At 36.9% G+C, this 22,897-nt stretch overlaps 1 protein-coding gene across 1 annotated transcript in view; it reads right to left on the bottom strand.

Moving 5' to 3' along the window:
- MYPN (myopalladin) overlaps positions 1 to 22,897 on the bottom strand; it is a 47,979-nt gene that overhangs the window by 20,864 nt on the left and 4,218 nt on the right. The window contains exons 2-11 of the mRNA XM_040564222.1: positions 16,205 to 16,380; positions 14,500 to 14,551; positions 13,287 to 13,434; positions 11,705 to 11,776; positions 11,356 to 11,497; positions 10,363 to 10,386; positions 8,163 to 8,279; positions 7,056 to 7,422; positions 4,379 to 4,966; positions 1,999 to 2,146 (exon numbers count right to left, since the gene is read on the bottom strand). Coding sequence (XP_040420156.1) covers positions 1,999 to 2,146; positions 4,379 to 4,966; positions 7,056 to 7,422; positions 8,163 to 8,279; positions 10,363 to 10,386; positions 11,356 to 11,497; positions 11,705 to 11,776; positions 13,287 to 13,434; positions 14,500 to 14,551; positions 16,205 to 16,380 — 1,834 coding nt within the window. The remainder of the gene's footprint in view (positions 1 to 1,998; positions 2,147 to 4,378; positions 4,967 to 7,055; positions 7,423 to 8,162; positions 8,280 to 10,362; positions 10,387 to 11,355; positions 11,498 to 11,704; positions 11,777 to 13,286; positions 13,435 to 14,499; positions 14,552 to 16,204; positions 16,381 to 22,897) is intronic.

The following is a 22,897-nucleotide window of genomic DNA, read 5'->3' as shown; positions in this document are numbered from 1 at the left end:
GAAGTCAATGATAATAATAAATAGTACACCAGGATGTAAGTCTATCATATTAATTAACTGCACTTTATATAGTAATATTAATCAATACCAGTACTTTAAGGTATAGATTGTCATTTACAGCTTTTATTTTGGATGATCCCTACATGTTCTACAGATACTGTAAATGAGACCAAGTGCTGCAATTGAAATATGGGATAACAGTAAGGAAAATGCTATGGAACACATTTTATGAGAGGGAATTTTTGAAATAGTATGTAAAAAATGCAAGGAAGCCAACACTTCAGGATTCTTATTGGATTCTGTGCTCCATTCATTATGCAGTGATCTCATACAGAGGAGAGTTGCGTTTGTATTTATGAGAAAGTGAGTAAGAGGCTTTTTCCTCCCATTATAATAAACAATTTAATGCAAATGTGCAATATATAGGATGAATATGTCTCACTTTAAAATTTATGTGAACTACAAGAAGAAAAAACGGGACAAAATCTGCAGGTGTGAATCCACCTCTACAACGTATGACTCTCATGATGTTGATTGTTTTATAAATGGCAAAGCTATAAGAATTCTGAAAAGTATTATGCATTGCCGAGTCTCTTTAAATAATGCTTCTTAAATAATTCACTGCTTTCACTGAGGAGAAAACTCAGACTTGAACGTTTTCAGTGTTTTAAGGATTTTGGAATCAAGATTTAGGTTTGGTGTCATACAGAATAGTAAATAAGTATATAAATAACTTTTGCTGTCAGCTGATAACTTTGATGCTGGTGGTGATCATTGTTTCTAAAGGGGTTATCATGCAGTTAACTCGAAAGACTGGTTGGTATTTCACAATAGCTCTCTAAATAGTTTGTCTTACTACCATAGCAAGTACAAATTGTAACACTTGTGATTCATCTACAAAACATACTGCTTTGCCAGTTGTTTTACTCAAAAGTGCTGTGGCAGTGTGATCTGTCAGAAGGAAGGGTCAAGAGCAAAATTTAACAAACAGGTATTACACTGCAGTTGTCCACAGAGGGTAATTTATTCCAGAAATCTCATGGCTTTTTGCTTATCTTTGCATGTTCTATGTCAGAAGGGCTAACAAATGTGAAAAGTTCCCTTATTGATGACAGATCAGGATAAACCATTATTTGCTGTGTTAAGCATGAGCTGGCAGGATGATGATGGAGGGCTCCATGGTCAAGGTGAGAGCAGAATAATCGCCTGCAGGCAGAACAGCTATCTAGCAGTCCTTAGGGCACCCTACAAGGGTGGACGAACCTGTCTTACAGTGATTTTAACCTCAAAATATCTTTTATTCCTTCTTTAATTTTGTAAACACTGCCCAGACTCATGGATTTATTGATTCCAGTTAAGAATGAACTGGTATGTTTTAACTTCAGCTTTGTAAAAGGCTTGTTGTTTTCCTAAATTCTAATAATGACAGCCCTAAACTTAATGTCTGCCAGTAACGGCTACCAAAACTTCTTTGTTAAGTACTTTCCTAACAACTTCCTGACAATTCATATGTATCAGGAGATTTGGAAAAATGTTTAATGCTAAAAAATGAAAAATGTATTTTAGTTCAATCAAAGTGAAAGCAGAAACCTTTTTGTTACAGTTTGATTACCTTCCTCCTCAGTTTGGGTTAGGAATGTACAGTGTCTGAATGTGTGTGTGTGCAGTGAGTTGAGCAGCTTGTAAAGTAAAAAATGAAATCCTGTGTGCAGGACGTTATGTGAGAAGAAAAAAGTTTTGCATTCCTACCATTCTCTAATTGAGATTATCAGAAATGAAAATTGCTACACAGTCACAAAGCAAAACCTCTACAGCTGCATCCCCTTGGACTTCCTATTTAAAGCTTCAGTTTGCTATTCCAAAACAGTACTTACCACAAACGCTTCCTCTGCAGAGTAGTGTAGCTGCTCAACCATGCAAACACCTTTTGTGCCACAAGTCATAATACATGCCTTGTTCACAAGTGAAATTTATTTTAATGACACTTGTTTTTCTTACCTGCTGACTACTTTGTTGATTAATGTCCTCTCTGAAATGTAGTTTTCTTTCCAGGTCCTTTACAAGTGCAGCTTTATTTTCCCGAATAGAATCATCTGTTGCTAATGGCAGAGGCTTCAGATTTTTCTTTGTTAATCCCTGGGTTGAGCTATTTAAAGAAAATTCTCACACTAACATGCAGCAACCAGTACAGATATTTATATATACAGTCACCTTAGATATAATATGTTAAGCTTCAGTTGTCTGGATGAACTTATTATTTATTTATGTAGAAGCCAAAGCACAATATAGGATTTGTTTTTTTTGGTACTGTTTTTATGATGCATCCCATTCCCATTAATGCCATCAGGAATTAAAGATGCACATCTTAAAGAGAATAAGCATTATAATACTGTAATAAAATTCTAAGTTCCATTTATACTTATCCTAGAATAATGATGTTGCAATGGATGCTGAAGAGATGTGCAAAGGTATTACTGTAGGTGTACAATTAGTGCATTTTATTGTATCAGGCAATAATTTAGAAAGTTAATGCAATTTCTTACTGATCTTTATCTTACAACTTCAGTGATTGCTTATTCTTCCTATAATCCTTCATTTTTCTCACTCTTTTATGACACCTAACATCAACATCTCTCTTTGTTTATAGATTTAGTGTGTTTTATTTTAGCAGGTTCTGAGAATAGTTTTTAAATAATGTCAGGGGACTGCACGAGTGTGTTGCTGAAACACAACAGCCACACAACATTAGAGAGAGTGCAGTGTTCCAGTAGCTTTCCAGTAGTTGGGATCCTAATAACAGGGGTCTCGGTAAAAGGCATAACTGACCGTTGCTGTGCAAGATGCCTGCCTTGCGACACCAGCAAGATACCAGCTCTGAGTCTCAGCACAATATGCTCTGGTTATGTGAGAGCTCACAGGGGAATGGTGAAATGTAAAAAACAGTATTTAACTGCCCTAGCTGGTAGGCATAGTGTAAGGATTTATTTGATAATACCTTCATAATGGTTTATTTGGTATGACAGTTAGAAAAAGTGAAGCACCTTGCAAACATTAAGTGTTATTAGTGCAAATTAATTGGGCTTGAGCATTTGTGCACCAGCTCTGAATGGGAGGAAGGGTAGTGGATGTGCAGTTGCATTTGATTTGTGCTTTCTGGTGCAACTTTATGGAAGCAGGACGAAGGCTTGAGTTGGGTATAGTTAAAACCTTCACTGTGAACCTGCTAACTTTATTTTATATGGCCTGCCCGTGATGCCAGGGCCTTGAAGTACCCCAGGCATATGCCACAGGGTAGCTGTGATTACCTGCCTGTGCTGGGCAATCAGGAAGTCTGGGAGCAGAGGTGCAATTATGGATCAAAGGCAGGATTTCCCTGCCAGAGTGGTGAATGTTCTGTATGCAGGGACACTTTCTCTGTTACAGTTACAGGTCAGTGGATGTACTATCAGCAAGGTAAATAGGAGCTTGGGACTTACTGGTGGCTATCACTACTTTGTAGTGTACCATCAGTAAAAGGGGGAAATATTCCTTACTTTGTGCAGAATTTGGAGTTCTGCAGATAAAGAGTTTTATCAATCTACTGGTGCTAGCCATGCTAACACAAGTTTCAGTGTCTGCAAAAGGGATATTAATTTCAAGTCTTCTAGTGAAAAGGGAACTCTTAAGGCCACAACCTTTCTAGTACATCATCGTCCTGATTTGCTTGTGTGGTGGTAGCCATTTTGTCACAGAAATCATTTCTGGCTGTGAATTAAAATATTTCTGTGCAAGCCGTTAACTCTCTTGAGATTTTCTAGGAGACTTTAAATACAGAAAGTATTGCAGCCAGAAAAATACCTTTCCACAAGTTATTTCTTCAGTTTATCTGGCCTAAGAAACAACATATTATGAGGTACGATAGGTAAGAAAGTTTTTATAGCTCATATAGGCAAAAGGGCTTTTAGGCAAATGGTCCTTTGTAGCTCATATAGGCAGATGGAGTGGCTTATCCTGCGAGCTCATGATGAAATCTCTTTTCTCCCACTAGAACAGTTCTGTGAATCTCTGACTGAGCCCCCACATTCTTGTCTGTATCTGTTTGGAAACTCCCACTTCTCTATCCTGAATTTATCTTACCCTTAAGAGAGAAGATAAATAAAATGCATAACCTTAACCTTTACCTTTTTTTTTTTTTTTTAATAGAAGCAATTCTGTCTTCCTTTCTTAACTGAATGTAAAGATGAAGTGACCACAATATATGAGTTACTCACTTTTCTATTATATGAATGACTTGCATTTCAGGAAAATCTCCACTGAACACTTGCACAAAAATACATCTTAGTTTCCTTTACAAGTATTTCATGTCCCTGCTTCTGCACATACAGTTCATACTACTTACGTGACTGGTGTACTTTTGGGCAGCCCCATAGCATTGGTTGATGGTGCAGAAGGAAGTGAAGGAAGAACAGCGCTAAGGAAAGCTACTGGATTTGGAATTCGACCAGTTGGGGAGACAGGAGTAGGAGTCACACTCTGTGGCTGAAATTGTTTTACACTGGATGTAGACAGTGTTAACGGAGGCACCGTGGATTCTTTTGGGCTTGGTAGAGACTGATCACTTTTGCTTGTAAATGCTCCTGATGGCCTTGATGGTGTAGGTGGAGGATTTGCCGTGACATTTTCCTTGTTATTTGTTCTTTGAGTTCCTTGAGAGACACTGCTGTAAATTGTCACCGAGGAGCTAGAAGAGGAAATGGTAGGCGGTGGGGTCTGTGATGGTAGGAACTGCTTAGGTCGGGTATAGTTGAATGCTTGTGAAGCAGAGGCTTTGCTTTGTTTGTACGTGGTTGAGGTGGATTGTTGATTGAATGAAGTAGCAGAGTTCAATAAAGCTGTGTTGAATGACAGCTCTCTTGTAGACGTCTGATGCACAAGCTGTTGTTCAAGCAAGACTTGGTTGTGGAGCTGTTTTAACTGGGTCTGATCACTGCACACAAAACAAAGACAAACAAGATTGGTCATGAGCCTGGTTGAAGCCCTGAACATGCTGGCTGATTCTGTTTCCATATGTCAATTGCGAGAGAAAAGACCTATGTCCTGTGATAGAGTAAGGGGCAGGGAAAGCTGCTAAATGACATATTCTCTAACATTATGAGAAGAGCATAGTATTAGTTGGCTACAAAAATAAACTTTTCCTTCCTCTGCCCTTCCTTGGAAGAGTCATGATAAAAGCTTTTTGACTGAAAATTATTTGATTGAAGATAATTCTTGCATTTTGACACATAAAAAATAAATAAAAATCTTGCTTGAAGATATTTAAGGGATAACATTGTCAAGTTCTGCTCTATGTCACCTTAGTACATCTCTACTTGTGTAATAAAGAGTAGGACTGGATTTGTCGAAATGAGAATTTGCAAGCCAGAATGCAGTTATTCATCTTCTGTTAAAGAGAGCTCTGAAACCAGCATTCTGGCTGATAGAACTTGGCAATAATCCACCAAAAGAGACACCACCAATGTAGTTTAGGTGGCATTGACATTTAGTAACAGGTAATAGTGCATCTTTCAGAGAGTATTTGCACCTCATGCAATTGTTATTTCTTAGATGCTCTCTATTGTATGTGTCTTCAGAGCTTTTTTACTTTGCAATTAAGAAAAACTATTTTACATTGTCAAGTGGTATATTTTGTTATTGCATGTATGGAAATACAGGCTAGCTTTTCTCCTTACAAAAACAGAAACGACATAGAGGATTTGGAAAATTATCATGTAATAAATTGTCCAGTATTAAATAAATATCATCAAAAAGTTAAAAATGTAGAAGTGGAAACACAATGGTACTGGTAAACCAAGTACAAGAAGTTAAGTGAATTTATTTAAAGGAATTACTCTTTCTATAATTTACTAAACAAAAATCACATTAAAGGTAGATTAAGTTAGCAATTTCAAGCTTTTGAAAATTACAGAGTTAGAGAATTAGAAGTTGTGCAATCCTGATTTTATCTCCTTCATATGCATCTGCACAATAATGCACTCCTGTGTAACATTTTGTAGATTTTTTGAGAGAAATCCTGGTTTATGCAAGCAGTGATGCGAGCTGTGGGCAACTTAAAGTCTGCTTCTATTCATCCCTTAAATATAGCTTTAAAAGTCAATAGGGCTGTGCGTCTGGGCTTCAAAAATAAATAAATAAATAAAAGCAACACTGCTCCAAGTTCTTCCTCTCCTACATGGTATGCAAGTTCTGTTTTCTCGCTTGTAATGTTTGTCCTATGAAATTACATCCCTGCTTAAGGAAATCAGTGAATTATTTTATAAAAGTCCTTCCTGAACCTTTAGTTAAAGCTGTTGCCTATTTAAGAAGTGAAATGAAGGACTCTGTGTGCTTTTTGTTAAACTAGATTTTAGAGGTTCCAAAAATACTGAAAGGATATTTCTTAATAAACTGCAGTGTGCATTCCAGAAATCATTCTGTAAGAAAATTACACTATTCCTTAAACTTTCCCCTTGGACTCACAGTGCACTAATCATGCAGGTGCTCTTTAGTTTATGTGGTTTCACATTATCAAACACTTGCAAGTATTTTTTCTGTTTTAGGAGGAATTATGTTTGTGAGACATAAAATCATGAGGCATGGCTTTTGGGACTACAGTTGTTAGCCCATACTATGTGCAAGACGAGTACGTCTGCTTTTGGCAAAACTGCATAATGAGAATTGAATGAGATATATTGGAAGAACCTGCTTTTATTTTGCCTGCACAAAAGCAATGTTGTTCATCTGTTATTTGCAGTAGAAGCAGCTGTGGAATTAAATAAAATTTAAAAGGGAAAATATTTTCCTTTGGAGCACATTTTTCTCAAGAGGGATATACAGAAAAAAATCTCTGTCTCTTTAGAAAGTGCTTTCTAAGGCTTAGTTGGTTAATTAGGCCAGCACCGTATGGTACTGTCTTTTTGTTCCATGTTTGCATTTTTGTCTCTAGTGCTACAGTGTCCTGGTCTACGAATAGACATGTGATAAAGCAGATACAAATAATAGCAATCATGCTCCTGAGACTTAGAATACCTTTTACTTACAGCTTTGGTTTAGCCAGTACTGGGGGGGGTTCCTTGGATGGTGATGTTGGCTCTGGTACTTTCACTGGCTGTCCATTTATCCTGTCCTGGAAATAGTTGGGTCTGGTTTGGTTTGTAGTGCCGAGTCCATCCTCTGGTGGTGACTCACTTTCTTTGTCGTCTTCAGGCAGCTTGAAGTGCACACGGAGACCTATCTTGGAGCTCGATCTGGGTTCATTGTGGTTCACAAGAACACCTTCAAGTTTAGGTTTGGGAGGTTGATTTACACGTTGGGAAGGAATATGTGGGGGAGACTGATGTTCAGCAGCAACTAAGTTGATTGAGCTCATTGTGTGAAGGGCAGCAGCATTACTACTGTCTTCAGATGCTAAAATAACAAATATCAAACCTTTGATGATACATAAATACCATAAATTATAGTGAAATGAAATCAGAAAAGGTACAGTTGGAAAAACTCTCTCTAATGTCCTGGCCAGCTGTTGGAATGAGTAATTTCACTTCATTTGTTCACCAACAAACTCCCTTAACAAAGGAATATTGTAAAAAGGGAAAGATGGGAGGAACAGCCACAGCCCTGGTTTGGAAGATCCAGTAGTGGTCTACAACTATGAATTCCACCAGCATCTTTGCAATACAAACTTTCTTTTCAGAGAGTTCTCAAACTTTTTAGTTGTTCAGAGCACTGCCAGGACTTGAGCTGAATTGGAGTCCCCAGCATGCTATGCTTTTATGTACTGGTTCTTCACTCACCTACCTCCTTAGTGCCTTGGTAGCATAAATCACGTAGGCAGTATGAAAGAATCTGTTTTGGGGGTTCCTCCTTTGGGTTCTGCGCTAAAGTTTTATTAAAGAGCAAAGTAGACAGTCCATGGAGATTCCAAAAATGGCTATTGCCCAACTCTTGAAGTCAGCAAGAGTCTTATTTTAGGAAGGGCTGTGTGGGATTCATTCCCTAACGTTGCTTGTTGCTTCATGTTTCTAACTGGGGAAAGACACTTTGAAAAGACATAGCAATCTGTATGTTTGATAAGCAGCCTGGACCGCACAGCACATCAGCCTTCCCTGCTTGTATTTACTAGCCAGCAAAGGACTCAAACAATCTCTTACCTTTGACAGTTAGACGAGCTATACTAGATACTGTGCCATATTTATTGCTTGCAGTACAGGTGAAGCTGCCAGAGTCTTCTGAAAATACTTCAGCAATAACCAGAGTACAAATTTCCTCTGCAAAGCATCAGAGCAGTATTATTACATGAAATGAGCACACATTGAACAAACACACAAAGCCTTGACTACCGTAGGGGACGTTTCCTTAAGGTTTTCCACCTTTCTCAGTTTGATTTTATTTTCATCTGTATTATCAGTTTTGGCAGCCTTTGTGTGCAGCAGCTGTTATGAGCATTGTGTGCAGCAACTGGTACCCTCTGTGCTCCAGCATGCCCAACAAAAGTGAAGAACAGGTGGCAGCAGTGTTTGGAAAACATTAGAGAATGTCCTCCTAATCACATGAAGTACAGACTTTCTCTATGAAGATCTTAATATTGAATCTGGAGAAATAAAAGGCACTCTGTACTCACAAGTCACTAATATATATATATATATATATATATATATATATATATCTTTGCAGATTGAAAGGTTAGTTATAATTAACTGGGAATAATTCAAGTAGAGACAGTGTAAGGTGAAGAAATGCAAAATACATCCTTTTAGGCCAGCATTTTTCAAAAATACTACTACAGATCAGCAGATAGATGGGATCATGCTAATTGTGCTTATAGGAAGTTGCCTTTTCTCTTTGCAAAGACTCATGTGGGCATGAAAAAATGTTAGTGCAAAATTGTAGTAACAGAAATGAAATTCTGTCTTGAAAAGTCAGTCTGGGGTTATGACATTCCTCCCCAGTCTGTGTCTGATGTCCAGGCAGCAGTACCAGCTGATAAATACCTGTGGTGATAGGATTTTACAACTTTTTTTGGTCAGGTAGCTGGAATGGGGAGGGAGGGTAACATCTAAAGGGTACTGAAACATGGGCTGATAACATTTCTTCAGTTAATAGCCAGTGACTGTTTTGCTACCATTTTCCAATAAACTTTCCTAAAAAATTCACAGGATTAATATTTTATGAGAGTTCTCATAGAAGACCATACAACATTTAAACGTAATTGTTTCGTGTCATCACTGTGGAGAATCTAGTAGCAACAAAGAGATTATTTGCTAACAACCATAGGAGAATCATAGTTTATTATAGTAGTAGGATTATAGAACTAGTTTAAGGCATTAGAGTATCTAGTTTATAGTACTTGGATTTGCCAACCACTGCATGCGTGGAAATCCAAATTCCTTCTGAATGAGCAGCAGGTGATGAGGCAGTGACAACTGCACCCGACTGATTACCCTCTGAAAACTGCTTCACATTACTCAGCAGTGATGCCACTGGACACTAAAGGAACAGCATCGGCGGGTTCTGGTAGAAGCTCCACTTATTTATTCCTAAGTCTAAGAGACAGACATTGCAGAGAGGGGGAAAATCCTATAGATTTTGCAAGAGTCTCTTTCAAGATACTTTTTGGGGTAAAAAGCTTTTAATATGACAAGGAGAAAAGTTACAGAAGTCCATATTTCATAAGAATTGATACTCCTTTGGTAATTTTCTGTCTAAAGAGGGGCTGCTTTATTTTTTGATAGTGAAGAGCATAACAGAGAGGGTGATTATCTCATGGAGAAGTAATCAAAATCTATGAGGTTCCTTTGCTCCAATCAAGCAGAGTAGCCTGTGTTCTCCTCCGACTGTTGAAATTAACAAATCCAGCCACTTTTATAGGATTTGCTGATATCAGGGGTGGAACACCTGATGTGATACTCTCATATTACACTGGTAGGGAGCAAAGGGAATGGCTGACATGGCTAAACATCTGATGCAATGTTCCCTAACCGGTGAACTAGATAAAAATAGCTCAGTCCTGCATCATCTGGTGTACTTCTGAACTTCAGATATAGGGAACACTCATACGTTAATTTTGTTAATATTCAGCTTTGTAAAAAGTTAACAGATCCTGAGTTAGAACTGGGACAAAACAGAATGGAAACATTATTTTCTTGCAGTGATAAAATTCATTTAAGTTACATGTTTATGGAACGTTCTACCATTCTAGAAATGCCTCTCACTAGTAACTACAGAACATGGGGAAATTAAAAATTGCCTTAATTAAACTGTGGAGTTTAAATAATTGATATTTTTTGAGGTTAAACCACCATATTTGTATAATCAAAAAAAAAAGAAGATGAACTCTTTGATGATCCTCACCTGGTTCGGCCATAGATCGTGGTTCTAAAGGAAAGAAAAGCAGAATTAGCAGATGGAATATGTTTACTTTTGCTTTTTTTTTTTTTCTTGAACACTAACTATAAAGCTTGATCTTCTCTATATGTTAGGATACTCCCTTTGATGCAGTTTTCTGTTTAAAGGGTAGTAGAGACACCCAAGCATTGTGCTCAATGGTATGTCAAATCCACTGAACATTATGGACACCTTTGACCACTTATAAAGAGGAAATAAATTCTTCAAGGAGTTTTCTACAATCTTAGTATTACTTTACTGTGTATTTAAGACAATTTCTGAAACTATTCCACAGATGAAATCAAGTTATGATAAAAAAATATCTTTCATTTAGGTTTGATTTAGTGTGATATGTAAGGAATTTCTATTGAGTTTTAGCAATTTTAGCTGTCCAGTGGCATGAAAACCACAGACATTTCAACTGCATTAGAAAAGGGAAGTAAAAGTATGTTTTCAACCCATCATGTATCATGTGCACACACATGTATATGTGAGCATGCAAGAGTCATGCTATAATGTAACATGTATAAATCCAGTTACTTTTGTGGAGAAGTAAGCAATCACTGTCCATAAGCACTAGTATAAGTGTGCTTCATAAGCACAGTCACTTAAGTAAAAGATGGGACACTTTAAAGGCGATGGAACTCTATATAAATGGTGCAGAAAGAAAAACAATCAGCAGAAGTTAAGACTAAATTAGAAAAGGACATTGCAGCGACAATGGGATCAAAGCAGAAGGCAAAACTATACAACAGTCTGGGGAATCTCAGACACATACTACCTCTGAGTATGCTGTTCAATTCATCTCCAGTTTTGGCTTCTGTGACCCAGATTTATTGCTGTAAGTAAAGCTTATATAGTTCTTACCATTCTAATAAGAAATTCAAAGTGTTGCTATATTAGCAGTTTTGTTGCTTGCCTATATTTTATATTTGCAACATTTCCACACAAGAAACTTACTTTTCTGTAGTATCCGAAAATCTGGAGAATCTTCTATTAGTGTTCCTTCTCTGTACCATTCAACCTTTGGGGACGGAGCTCCTTTCACCCGACATTCAAATACTACAAGCTGCCCCTCAGAAGCTGAGATGTCCTGTAACATCTAATAGAGAAAATGTATAAATGCAATCAGTAAATGCTTTATTGATCTGGAAGTAATATTGATTTCAGTAAGATTTCATAAAGTCACTCGAGTCCTCGAATGCCTTAAGAAAGACATTTTTCCCTTTCATAGCTAGAAAGTTTTAATTATCTCTCCACACAATTAATTGGCCTCTTTCCTTATGAAATATGTCATGAAACAAGTTACCTTCGTAAATACAGGAGCAGCAACTATAGGTCTTCCATCCAATCCTTGCAAATAGTTAGTGGGGCTTTGAGCCTGTGGGTTGCAAAACATCACATGGTGTTTGAGTGAATATAGGATATTTTTCCACATACAGGAGAAACATGGTACATCCCTTATGTGCTAATTAAGTACTTTGAAAATTGAAAGGCTCAGGTACCCCCATTCTTGGCTGTTAAATGGAGAGAGCTTCCTGTAAATATTTTACTCTAGATTAACTAATATCTGGGTCTGAAGAGTGAAAAATATACTGGGTTTAAAAAGCATTGCTATTACAGAACTATAGACTAAAGAATCATTCAGGTGCTGCACACTAGACACAAAGAAAGTATGGGTTCTGAACGGACGTGGATACCTGGCTTTGTGTCAGATTGCAAGGCAAATCATTGTATGATCATCTGAGTGAGTGTAAAATGTGCTTTATGCTCATGGAATGACACAAAAGAGATTTTGGTTGATGAAGTCTAGAGCAAAATATTAAATGCAGTGAATAAAAGTTGCTCCATTGCTGACTACTGGAAAACTTTCTTATATAACTTGGTTAATAGAGTTTTTCTCTTTAGTCAACATAGAAGTTGCTCCAGAACAGCAGAACTAGTGATTTGGTATCTCAGGAGAACATAGGCAAATTCTATAGATGTTGTCTTACAAATCAAGAAGCTTGAAAGTGGTAATAAGCTTCTGAGATAGCTATCAAATTTGACTTAGGCAACCTCTGTCAAAAAGTATTGCAAAGGCTTAGTTCTTTTCTCTTTGCAGTCAAAAGTAAACCTGCATTACTTCATCTATTCAGTATCTGTTTGCTGGTTACCACCTTAGTCTAGGCTGTAAACGTAAAGGCAATATAAAGGGAATTTAACATTTCAGTTTTATTTTTAAGAAAATGTCGCTATTCTTTCCTATTAAGAAAGAATTCACAGTTATGATTATTCTGATACTTTGCAACAAACAGGTCTATAAACGCATGCTAACATTAATCAGAAATCCTTTAGTATGGATACTAAAATGATAGTATGGTAAATAAATATAACTACATATAAAGTAAACAGAACCGTGAAATGATTTAGCTGGAAGTAAATTCCATTAAAAGAAAATTATCTGAAGTGGGTTCTGTAGGAGAGGGTGAGGAGAAAGGTAAAGGCTTCCACTACTGAAGTGAGCGAGTCAGTCTGCAATGTAAGAAGCCAGTGAGTTGACTTACGCATCCAAGTGCCCTTCATGGCATGCAGCGTCTGACCTGCTGGAGCGCACAGACTCCCGCCGCTGGCCGAGCTAGCGGCAGCTGCTCCTTCTGCTCATTGCCGCAGAGATGCCTGTAACCCGGGGATGAAAGCTTCCCTTCCCTCTGCCAGGTGCTAAAGGTTAGCTGGCAGGCAGGACATCTCTTCTGCGTATGCAATTACTGTGTGGCTGTAAGGTTCAGAGCTGAAGTACAACAGCAAAGTAAAAACTAGAAAATGTTGGGATTCTGAGTCACAAGCTGTAGAAGAAACCATTTTAAGTGCTTTGTTTTCATTCTTGAAATATAACACATCATCCCCGCTACCTGAGTAACTGGCGTAGACACAGGCTGGACAGGTACAGACACAGGCTGAACCACAGCTGATGGTGCCTTGGAGGTTTCTTGGTGCTTGGTTGCAGCTCTAGTAGCAGGAGATGCTGCCTTCAGGGAGGTGTCAGCTGGCTTTGCATTGCTGTGAAATATTAACCAAAAAGAAGTTCTCGTAACTGGAAGCTAGAGCTATACGTGTGTCCTCTAGTTACGTCTGTCACAGCTATGTACCAACCCCAGCCTCACTTCTGGGATTGAATTCTAATTAGTTTAACCTGATATGTACTACCAAGTAAACTTTGATTTGTAAGAATCAGCCTGCATATCTTGCCACTGTAAGCTCTCTTATCTAGTTCAGTTATACCAAATGCAATAAAACGGCCTGGGTTAACCCAGCTGTGGCTTGAAAGGTGTTGCTATCAGCTGCGAGCAGCATGAGAGGGCAATGCTAGTTTCTCCTGTACTGTTCCTTGTGTTTGTATGCAGATTGGAGCTCACAGGATAGTAAAAATACCATAGTCCATGGTATTGTATAAAAAAAAATGGTATTAGTGTCTTAAAAGAAAATGAAATTTGTCATGAATATAACCGTCACTAATAAATAATGGGAAAAAAAGTGCATAATGGGAAAAAATGGGGAAAGAGTGCATAACTCTATCTAATTCAAATTTGCACTTTATAAAGCACTGGTTGCATTTGGGATTGAATTAATGCATGCAAAGGAGCTCAAACAAAACAGTGGCTTATGCCCATCAATTCAGTTTACTCCAGTTCCTATGTATTAATTTCCATGTCTTAAGTCTGAATAATCTGTGTATAGCTGTCTTCTGTCAAAGACTTTATGACATACTGGATTTTCTTGAGAGAAATTTTACTACAGTTTTTCCAAGTCAGACACTTAATTGACCATTTAACTTGTATGTAGTCAAATAGCATGTTTTAGTAGATTTATTTTAGTATTTTAATGTAGCATATTTCTTCGTATGTTTATATTTAATAATAAGTTTCAGTGCTTAAGCTGAAGTTTGTTGTTCCATATTATTTGTAAAACAAACAAACAAAACACCAGCAACCCAAAGAATCCAAACAAACCCCAAACAATAGCCAACATTTTGCAAGCTGCAAAATATTAATGGAAATGGAAATGTCTACACTTGTGGCTTTTTTAGCTATAAGAAATAAGGAAGATAAAACATCTTAAACTCACTGATCCATTTCGTCTTTGATGGTTTCACCTTCAGAGTCAGAAGAAGAGACTCCTATGAAAACCCAAAAAGAAAAAAAAAAAAACAAAAACAAAACAGTGAAGTGGTTTTTGGAGCATTTTATCTAAGAATCATATTTATCATCTTTATTAAGATTTCCTCTAGAGCATTGGAAGGATGCTGTGTAAGGATATTTATTATAAAGCTATGCCAAAACAAGAGATCCCATTGCAATGGAAGTGAACCTTCCTGTTCATTACAGACTGTGTAAGACACAGAACTGCTCTTGACATAAGGCAGATTTAGGATGACGTGCAATTGAAATGAGGAAAATAGCATCCACGAGTGAACGCATACCTGAGCGCTCCTCAGGTTCTCTTTAAAATGCCACTAGTATGATTTAATCTTTAATTGCTGTTGTGGATCAGATAAGAGCTTCTTTTCTCAGACACCTGATACTAACATTTTTAAAAAGGGGGGGATAAAAGGAGAGAGACACCTGGAATCATAGTTATTATTCATAAGCTAGTGCCTCGTAACACAGTTTGGAGAAGACAACAGCTCGGTTTACTAACAGCTGTCTTCCTGAGACATTTTACACTTCTGATTCAGCCTTCACTACTTTTGGAATTTGCATTTTCTCTGCAGTTTCTGCCAGTGAGCATCTCCACAAGCCATGGCTTCCATTCAACATCGTCTGAGTTAGGTAAAAGCAGGCCTTGGCCCCAGTCTCAAGAACTTGTAAAGCCCTGCCAAGCACAGATATCTCCCAATAATGCCAGGGGCAGTGCTGATACTAAAAAAGGATTTGTCCTTTCACTGTCAGATTAGAGATGTGAAAGAAGTATAACAGTAGAGCAGAAGTACCCTTGTATGAAGTGCGGTAGGTGCTTTAATTTATGAATGGTCATGCTGCTGTCAGTGACGTTACACATAGTGTGATATTTCCCTGCCTGAGAAATTAAAAAAGACAAAAGGAGAAAAAAAAGATTCTGTGTGTTTATATTAAATTTGTAATCCTGTTAACACAGTGATGAATGCAATCTAAAACCTTACCAAAAACAGTGTTAAAAAATTTGACATATAAACCTCTCTTAAGCCAAGTAGGATATATTAGATAGCATAAGGAGAAAGAAAATAGACTTAAATGTGCAGGTATATATTTTGTTTTATTTACAGCATCTATTCTGCAAGTAAAAGATCAAATTGCTGATATGTACCTATTCATTTCAGTTACAAGGTCCAAGGTCCCAGTAATGGGTTAAGATCAAGCTACTTTTAAATTTCTCCGGTGGAAAAAGACCAGCTCTAACAAGATATTCCATCTATAATAAAGACTCTAGGGAAAAGGGTCTAATAAGAATTAGACACAAAGTTGAGGTTTCTTTTATTTATATAGAGTAACCACAGGCAAAAAATATAGGTGGCATCAGAATTTCAGTATTTTTCAACTTTGATCTTGCAATCAGATAGATAAAATCTATGGGAAGCAACACATTAAAATGATATGTAAAGAGCAGTCACTTTTGTGAAGGTATTATACAGAGAAATAATAAAATTGTTAGTAGTGACTGAAACAGTTGACTTCCTGCTACATATTTTTTTGTGACAAACCTAATAAGTAGGTAACATACACAATATATAATTGCATCTTAATCCTGTGTTACTAGTTTTAGCCACCAATTTCTGCAACAATTCTAACATTACCTTCTATGTAAATCTCCGCAGAGGTGGAGTCTGTTCCATAGATGTTTGAAGCAAAGCACGAGTAACGTCCTGTATCCTCCTCAAAAGCCTCAACAATAACCAATGAGTGTCGATCACCTGTCTGGGTAATTTGAATGTCTGGTGAGTTTTCAAGTTCCTTCCCTTCGCAGTACCACCTGCAAGGTAAAAAAAAAATATGGTTTGTCAGTGCAAGCAACTTGACAACTGGAATGACAATGTTGGAAATCTTTCTGATGATAAAATGGGTAGTTTTTAGCCTGAAGGTTCCAACAGAATATTGCAGGCAAGTTGAATCATCAGTCATATGAGTAAAAATATTTATGGTTTTCACAGTATGGCAAATAATAGAACTCTTTTCTTTGCAGTATTTAAAACTTATTGACTAGTTTATATAAGCGACTCTAGCACATACATTTCTTGCTACACAGATTTCAATAGTAGAGTGGAAGAAAAGGGAGCTATGAGTTTGAAATGCTATCGGTCTAGCACTGAATTTCTCTTGAGGTACATTCAGATCTGTGTTGTGGCTTAAAGCATAGCAAAAACAAACAAACAAACAAAAAACTAAATAAACAAATTTCCCTCAAACTTGTGATTCCAAAGTTCATGTTGATTCAGAATGTGACTAAAATACACTGTAATATTAATCTTTGTTTTGTCATATGAGAAAATCTTTTGAGAAAATCTTTTGTCATTTGAGAAAATCTTTTAACAAAAGAGTGCATAAATGTATCATAAGGAAAGAGAAGTGATCTACTACAATATTCTATGTTGTAATAAGCACTTCCTTATGGAGCAATGGCTAGTGAGAGAGCTGGACCTTGAATTCTTTTCTGCATGGTATTGCTGTGTTTCTCTTTCAAACCCAGCTACATATCGAAGAATGTTTTGGGCCCTTTAGAGGCTTCACACTGTTATCTAAGATGCTCCTAAACGCTCTTAATTCCCTCAGTGTTCGGAAGGGTGGTGTTAGCAGAAAATGCAGGACTCTAAACAAAAGTAAAAGCAGCACGTGAAAGGACAGCTCCTTAGGATGTGTTAATGACGGCAACCATCAGCTCAACCTATTTATTGGTAGGGGAGAGCAGTCGTGAATGCTATTGCTTGTTCACATGGAAAATACAGAACAGAAAGAAAACTGCAGGTGGGTTTGCAGTACCAGAAGCAAATTTAATTAGACAGTGTAGGTTTTATAGAGAAGGTGTAGTACTATGTATAGGAATCCAGTTTGGGTTAGTACTTAGAAATACTTATATTTTCAGATAACTAGCTAAATTTAAAAAGCCAAACTGCAGTGTTGCCTTCTTCACTGTAATTTTTCTCATAAATACAAATGGATATAAAACTTGAACAAAAAAAATTGTGTTTGCTGTTCATTGTTGCTTTTTAACTGAGTATGGTTGATTAATGCATTTTGTGCATGTGTATATGAGGGCTATCATGCTGGTAACATTTTTTAATTTAATTGATTTTTAAAAATGAATAATATTTTTATCCATCTGGATATGGTAACTTGGTGAAAGTATCTATTAGCTTCTGGGTGCATACAAATGCTATCAAAGCAATGGGAAATGTACTTACCATTATATGTTACAGCAAGTAGAATTAATTGAGGAAAGGCTAAGGGTAGGCTTTTGATTATTAAATTGTAATAATTCTTATTTCCTAGCTCATACTATAAGGTACTTTGATACATTTCCATCTTACATCATTTAGAAGAACATTAACGAGTAAATTTGTTTAACCATTCAGTTATATTAACCTCTTAGAAACACGACTTTTTACAGTAGTTTATGATACAAATCAAGCATGAAGAAAACCCCAAATGAATATGACGGGGGAAAAAAAAAAGGCAATATAATAGCTCATGTCATGGAAAACCAGAATTCCAGAATTTGATAGAAGCATGATGTAAAATTGAAAAAGGAGTCTCAAAAGGACAATGAGGTATAAAGGAGTACAGAACTGCAACTTAAATGCTCTTTACATAGCTAAGAAGTGAACTGTGTACTATTTGTGCACCATCAATCCTGGCTGTCCAACATGGCTTTCTTAAAGTAGGCAGGGTATTCCCCACTCTACCTCAAATTGCACACTAGTGTAATCTTTGGCTGTACAGTCAACTGACTTGAGTGTATAGCCTGGAAACCATACAGGTCAGCCTGATATGGAGGGAAGCTCCTTCACTGTAGAATGAATCATAGTGCATAACACAATTTCCCCTTTTAGAAAGACAACCCATTGTAGCTAGAGACGTAGAATTTAAGTCTTGGTTTGTGTCTACGTCTCCTTGCTATCCTCTTCTACAAGTCTCCAATGTAATGTAATTGAAAATGGGTCTCACAAAACAATTTTTACGAAATTAACATTTCCAACTGAAGTAGACAGGCACGTAGTAAATATGACGTTAAAAGAGAATGCCAGTAGGCTGTAAAATGCCCCAGCTCTCTTTTGTGACATTTCAGAGCTGAAGTACAGATTTGCAGCAGTAAAATACGTCCACATCCCTCTTGCAGAGTTTTACCAAAGAGAAATTGGCATTGTTTTATATGGAGAACTTCACAATACAGTGTAAACACCACTGTGCATATAAACCAAACCCATACAGCGTACAGCACCTTTGGAAATAATAGGGAGCAATGACATCAGCACATATCCTAGGATGCCAGGTGAGATGGCACATGTAGCAAGATAAATAAGAACTTACTGGGTGTTTGTTCTGGCTCAGACTAAAGTCCACCTAGCCCAGCATGCTTTGACAGTGGCCAAAACCAGACATTTATGGAAGAGTATAAGAACAGAGCAAGTATATACATATCTATATATTATATATTGATATATTTCTCCAGAATATTTAACGATTTGCCAGATATCTTTTTTCACACCTTTTTATCACACCCATCTGAAGGTGTGAAGGAAGATTAAAATAGTTTTAAAAAGGCAAAATCACTGGTCTTAAAACAATTGTTTACAAACTACCTGTCTTTTAAACAATTTCTCTATCATAGTACCGTTACCATTATTTTCTATAAGATTAGATTGTATGGTTCTTTGCTAACATTTCATTTGAAAATCCTGCTTTTTATTTGTGTTATTACATAATCCTATCAATTGCTCAGATATATATGTATTTATTTTGAAAGAGTTGTTTTCCACTTCTATTCAAAGTACATTTCCTTTAAAAATAATTCTTTCTTCAGACTGAACCATTCTGTTCACATTTCCTCATAGTCCAGTCAAGAACTTTCAGATCCTCTAATGTAAACCTCTTCAAACAGAAGAAACAGCTACATTTATTTGAGACTGGAATATTTTCCCCACTAATAGTTAGGTACAGCTTGCTTTTTGACTGGCTCCCCAGAAGTGCACATTTTCTTTGTTTTTCTGTTCAGTGATGTTTTTTAGTAGTTCCAAGGGAAAAATATAGTAATGTACACTACAGGGTTGATTGAAAAGATCCTTTGAAATTTATTAGTGCCATTTTTAGGTTCAAGAACAGGAAATTATATAGAATTCCTGTGATCCTAAGGGATCTATATACTTATTCTATATAAAATATGGTTTCTTCTTCTGTTGTTTTCAAGATTTGCAATTGGTGCTAATTGGCAATGTTCGCGTTTTCAGGAGAGAAAATGGTTGTGTGATTCATCACAGTTGTGTGACTGCAAGCACATATGGGTATTTGAATGTACAAGTCGTCTTTTAGGAGGGTAATTCATGTAGGCAACTGTATACTTTGGGAGCTGAGTCATGTCACTTACTAATGTCTTTTTATATACTTACCTCATGCTTCTTCCTTATAATGTAGTCTTGTTTTAGCATGTTAAACAGATATGAAAAACTATCAAAGAGAATACCCTTGTTCTCAAATTTGATCTTATTTTCAGCGGTATCTTTCAGAACATTACAATAGCTTATGTAGTACAATAACATTATATTTTGTGTCGACTCAAATGCGGTTCCTCAGTCAGGTGACAAATAAAGCAAGACCCATTACACAAAATGTTGTGATATAATCATCAATAAGATATAAGAACTCTGTGTTCCTACTGATCAGCTTTTCCAAGTAGCCTGTTGTGTTCATGTAGAGATGTTCGTACTGCATCCCCTTGTGAGGCAAATTTTAAATTCCTATAAGCAAAATTGCATGCATCAAGTAAACTACTTCTTCCAGTTATTTTAGTGGTATATGAGTAGTATATTCCTTTAATAGACTTAAACAGACGATGAAGCAGGATTGAATTGCTTTTTCTTTTTGCAGTTATTTTTACCTTTGACTAGTCCAAAATTTGCAACATAAATGATTTAAAATTTCAGGAATAAACTTCTGTTTTAAACCTGGGTTTAGTTCTCTACACAGTGTGTTCTTTCAACACTATTTTTGTCAAACATTAAATTATTTTGATATTAAGCCAAGAAAAGAGTGTGCTAAATATATGTTATTTCTTTGCAATGCTTACAGGTGAAAAAATTCTCTCTTGTAGAATTAAGCTTTGGGTAAATCTTTGGTATTGCCATATTAGTCCTTGCTTATTAACATTTTATTTTATTCTTACCATCAAAACATTGTACGTGGTAGCAATGAAATGTCAGTTACAAGGGGAGTTCAAACATTGAGATACGTGGCATGGTTGTAGTAGCAATACTCTCTGTCACTGACATTTCATTCCTGCCATGAATTGTAATGATAGCTTCATCATACAAGGCAGGTTCACATTAAGCACAAGCAGTGTCATCCACTGTGCCAAATGCATCCGAGGTATTAATCCATTGACTTGATTGGAGTTGCATGTTAAGAGGAGTTTGGCTCTCTAGGCTTTGAGCACTAAAACAGATAAATGTTTTCATTTGGCAGCTGGGGGGGGGGGGAAGCTTAATCAATCTTACGTGACTTTAAAGTCCAAAAATCTGTGATTAGTTGCAGATCTAGTCTTCTTAAACAAAGCAGCACTAAAATGCACTTTTTAGGCTTTGTATGCCTATGTTAAAGAATGCTTTCATGGAAACCTTATGACATAGAGCCTGTTTTTAGAACATTAAATCCTCATGACACTTCCAGGATAGCTGTGTATGCTACGCAATGTGATTCATAAGTAAAATTAACCTAGGAGTGATGTGCCAAGCAGTTTGGAAAAATGCAGACACCTCTGAACTTGAGGGAATAAGGAGTGCTCTCCTCACGGAGATGAGTGAGTATCATACCTATCATTACTCATACAGAACCAGAGCTTTAGAAGGAATCATGGGAAGGAGGTCAACAAAACCTTCAACACTTTGCAGATATATGACACACATCTCTTAAATGCTTATTTCTTACCTTTCTTACTCTTATAGTCAGAGTAAAGTAATGTATTGATAATTGTAGTAGTGCTCTTTGAATGTGAGCTGATGTTTGAGCTAGCTACAGGCCCTTGTACTACAGTGCCAATCTTTGTTCGTCTCTTCTATGTCACTGCATTCAACTGATGATACTGAAAAAGGGTAACATTTCACTCAAACTTCTTTATAGATCGATAGGCTGAACCACCTTCCTCTAACATGTGGGCTTATTACGTTAAGGCTGAGTTATTTTAAAAGCAGTTGGACAGGCCTATCTGTATTCATCCGGCCAGGTTTTAGCTTTCCATGTACTGATACTTTAATCAGTTCCCATCTTCTTCTCTTGTTCCTCCATCCAATTATCTGTCCCTCAATAAGCTCTCATATAGACCAGATACACTCACCAAGTCTATAAATTATACTGCTTTATCATCACCAATGACATTTGACTCTGATCCATCATTAAAGTCATTTACACCATTGTTTACAGCATCCATTTTGTTCTGTACTGTCCTGCTTTCAAACATGGTATCTGACTGTTCATCATATTTTCCAGACCTGTCCATTCCCGTGATCAGTTTCTTTCTAAGTCTCCTGTCTCTAACATCCTCCCTTATAATCCACATTACATCAGTTTAACCACCTGATTACTCCTTATGGTGGCCAAGAAATGACGTTACAGAGCTTGTCAGATCTTGTTCTTGTTTAACAATGCTCTGGGTTCCCACAGCACTACTACATCGTAAGTGTATATATTACAAGCATTATGAGTAACTTGGGATTCATTTCTGTGATTAGGAAGTCCAGGGTAAGTCACAAGGCACGGGCAAACATGAATTAGCACATGAGTGTCTGAGGGATGCTTGTTTATTTGTGGGCATTCACATAGGTTGAGGGAAGAAGAAATCATGTCTCAAAGCCAGCCAGCATTAAACTTTCTTTTGCTGGTTGCCACCTTACTAATGATTCCTTTCCTGGGACTACTGATTTTTGTATCTGGCTTGCTTGGCTGTTAGAATTCTTCTCTCCTTGCACAGTTCCATAGATGCTGAACTAACTCACCATAAACCTCAGAAAACTGTTACCCTAAAAGAAGGGCAGTTGCCAATTGTGAGCCCAGTCCTGGACACAGTTCCACTACTATGGCTAACAAGATGCTTTCTTCAGTATTCTGGAAGCTCTACACAGCAGATCAAAGACGAGCACAATTTTTACCAAAAAAGCCTGTGTTCTCAGAGTTCCCATAGTTAATGGAGTACATAACCTTGAATATGTTATATTTTCTGGTTCCCTCTTCCTGTAGCAGTGACTATAAAGGTCAGATCACTGGAAGCACATGAGTATGTATCATCA

This window comes from Cygnus olor, chromosome 7 (genome assembly GCF_009769625.2).
Source record: "Cygnus olor isolate bCygOlo1 chromosome 7, bCygOlo1.pri.v2, whole genome shotgun sequence".
Lineage (NCBI taxonomy): Eukaryota > Metazoa > Chordata > Aves > Anseriformes > Anatidae > Cygnus > Cygnus olor.
This window is presented reverse-complemented; position numbering and strand designations above follow the sequence as displayed.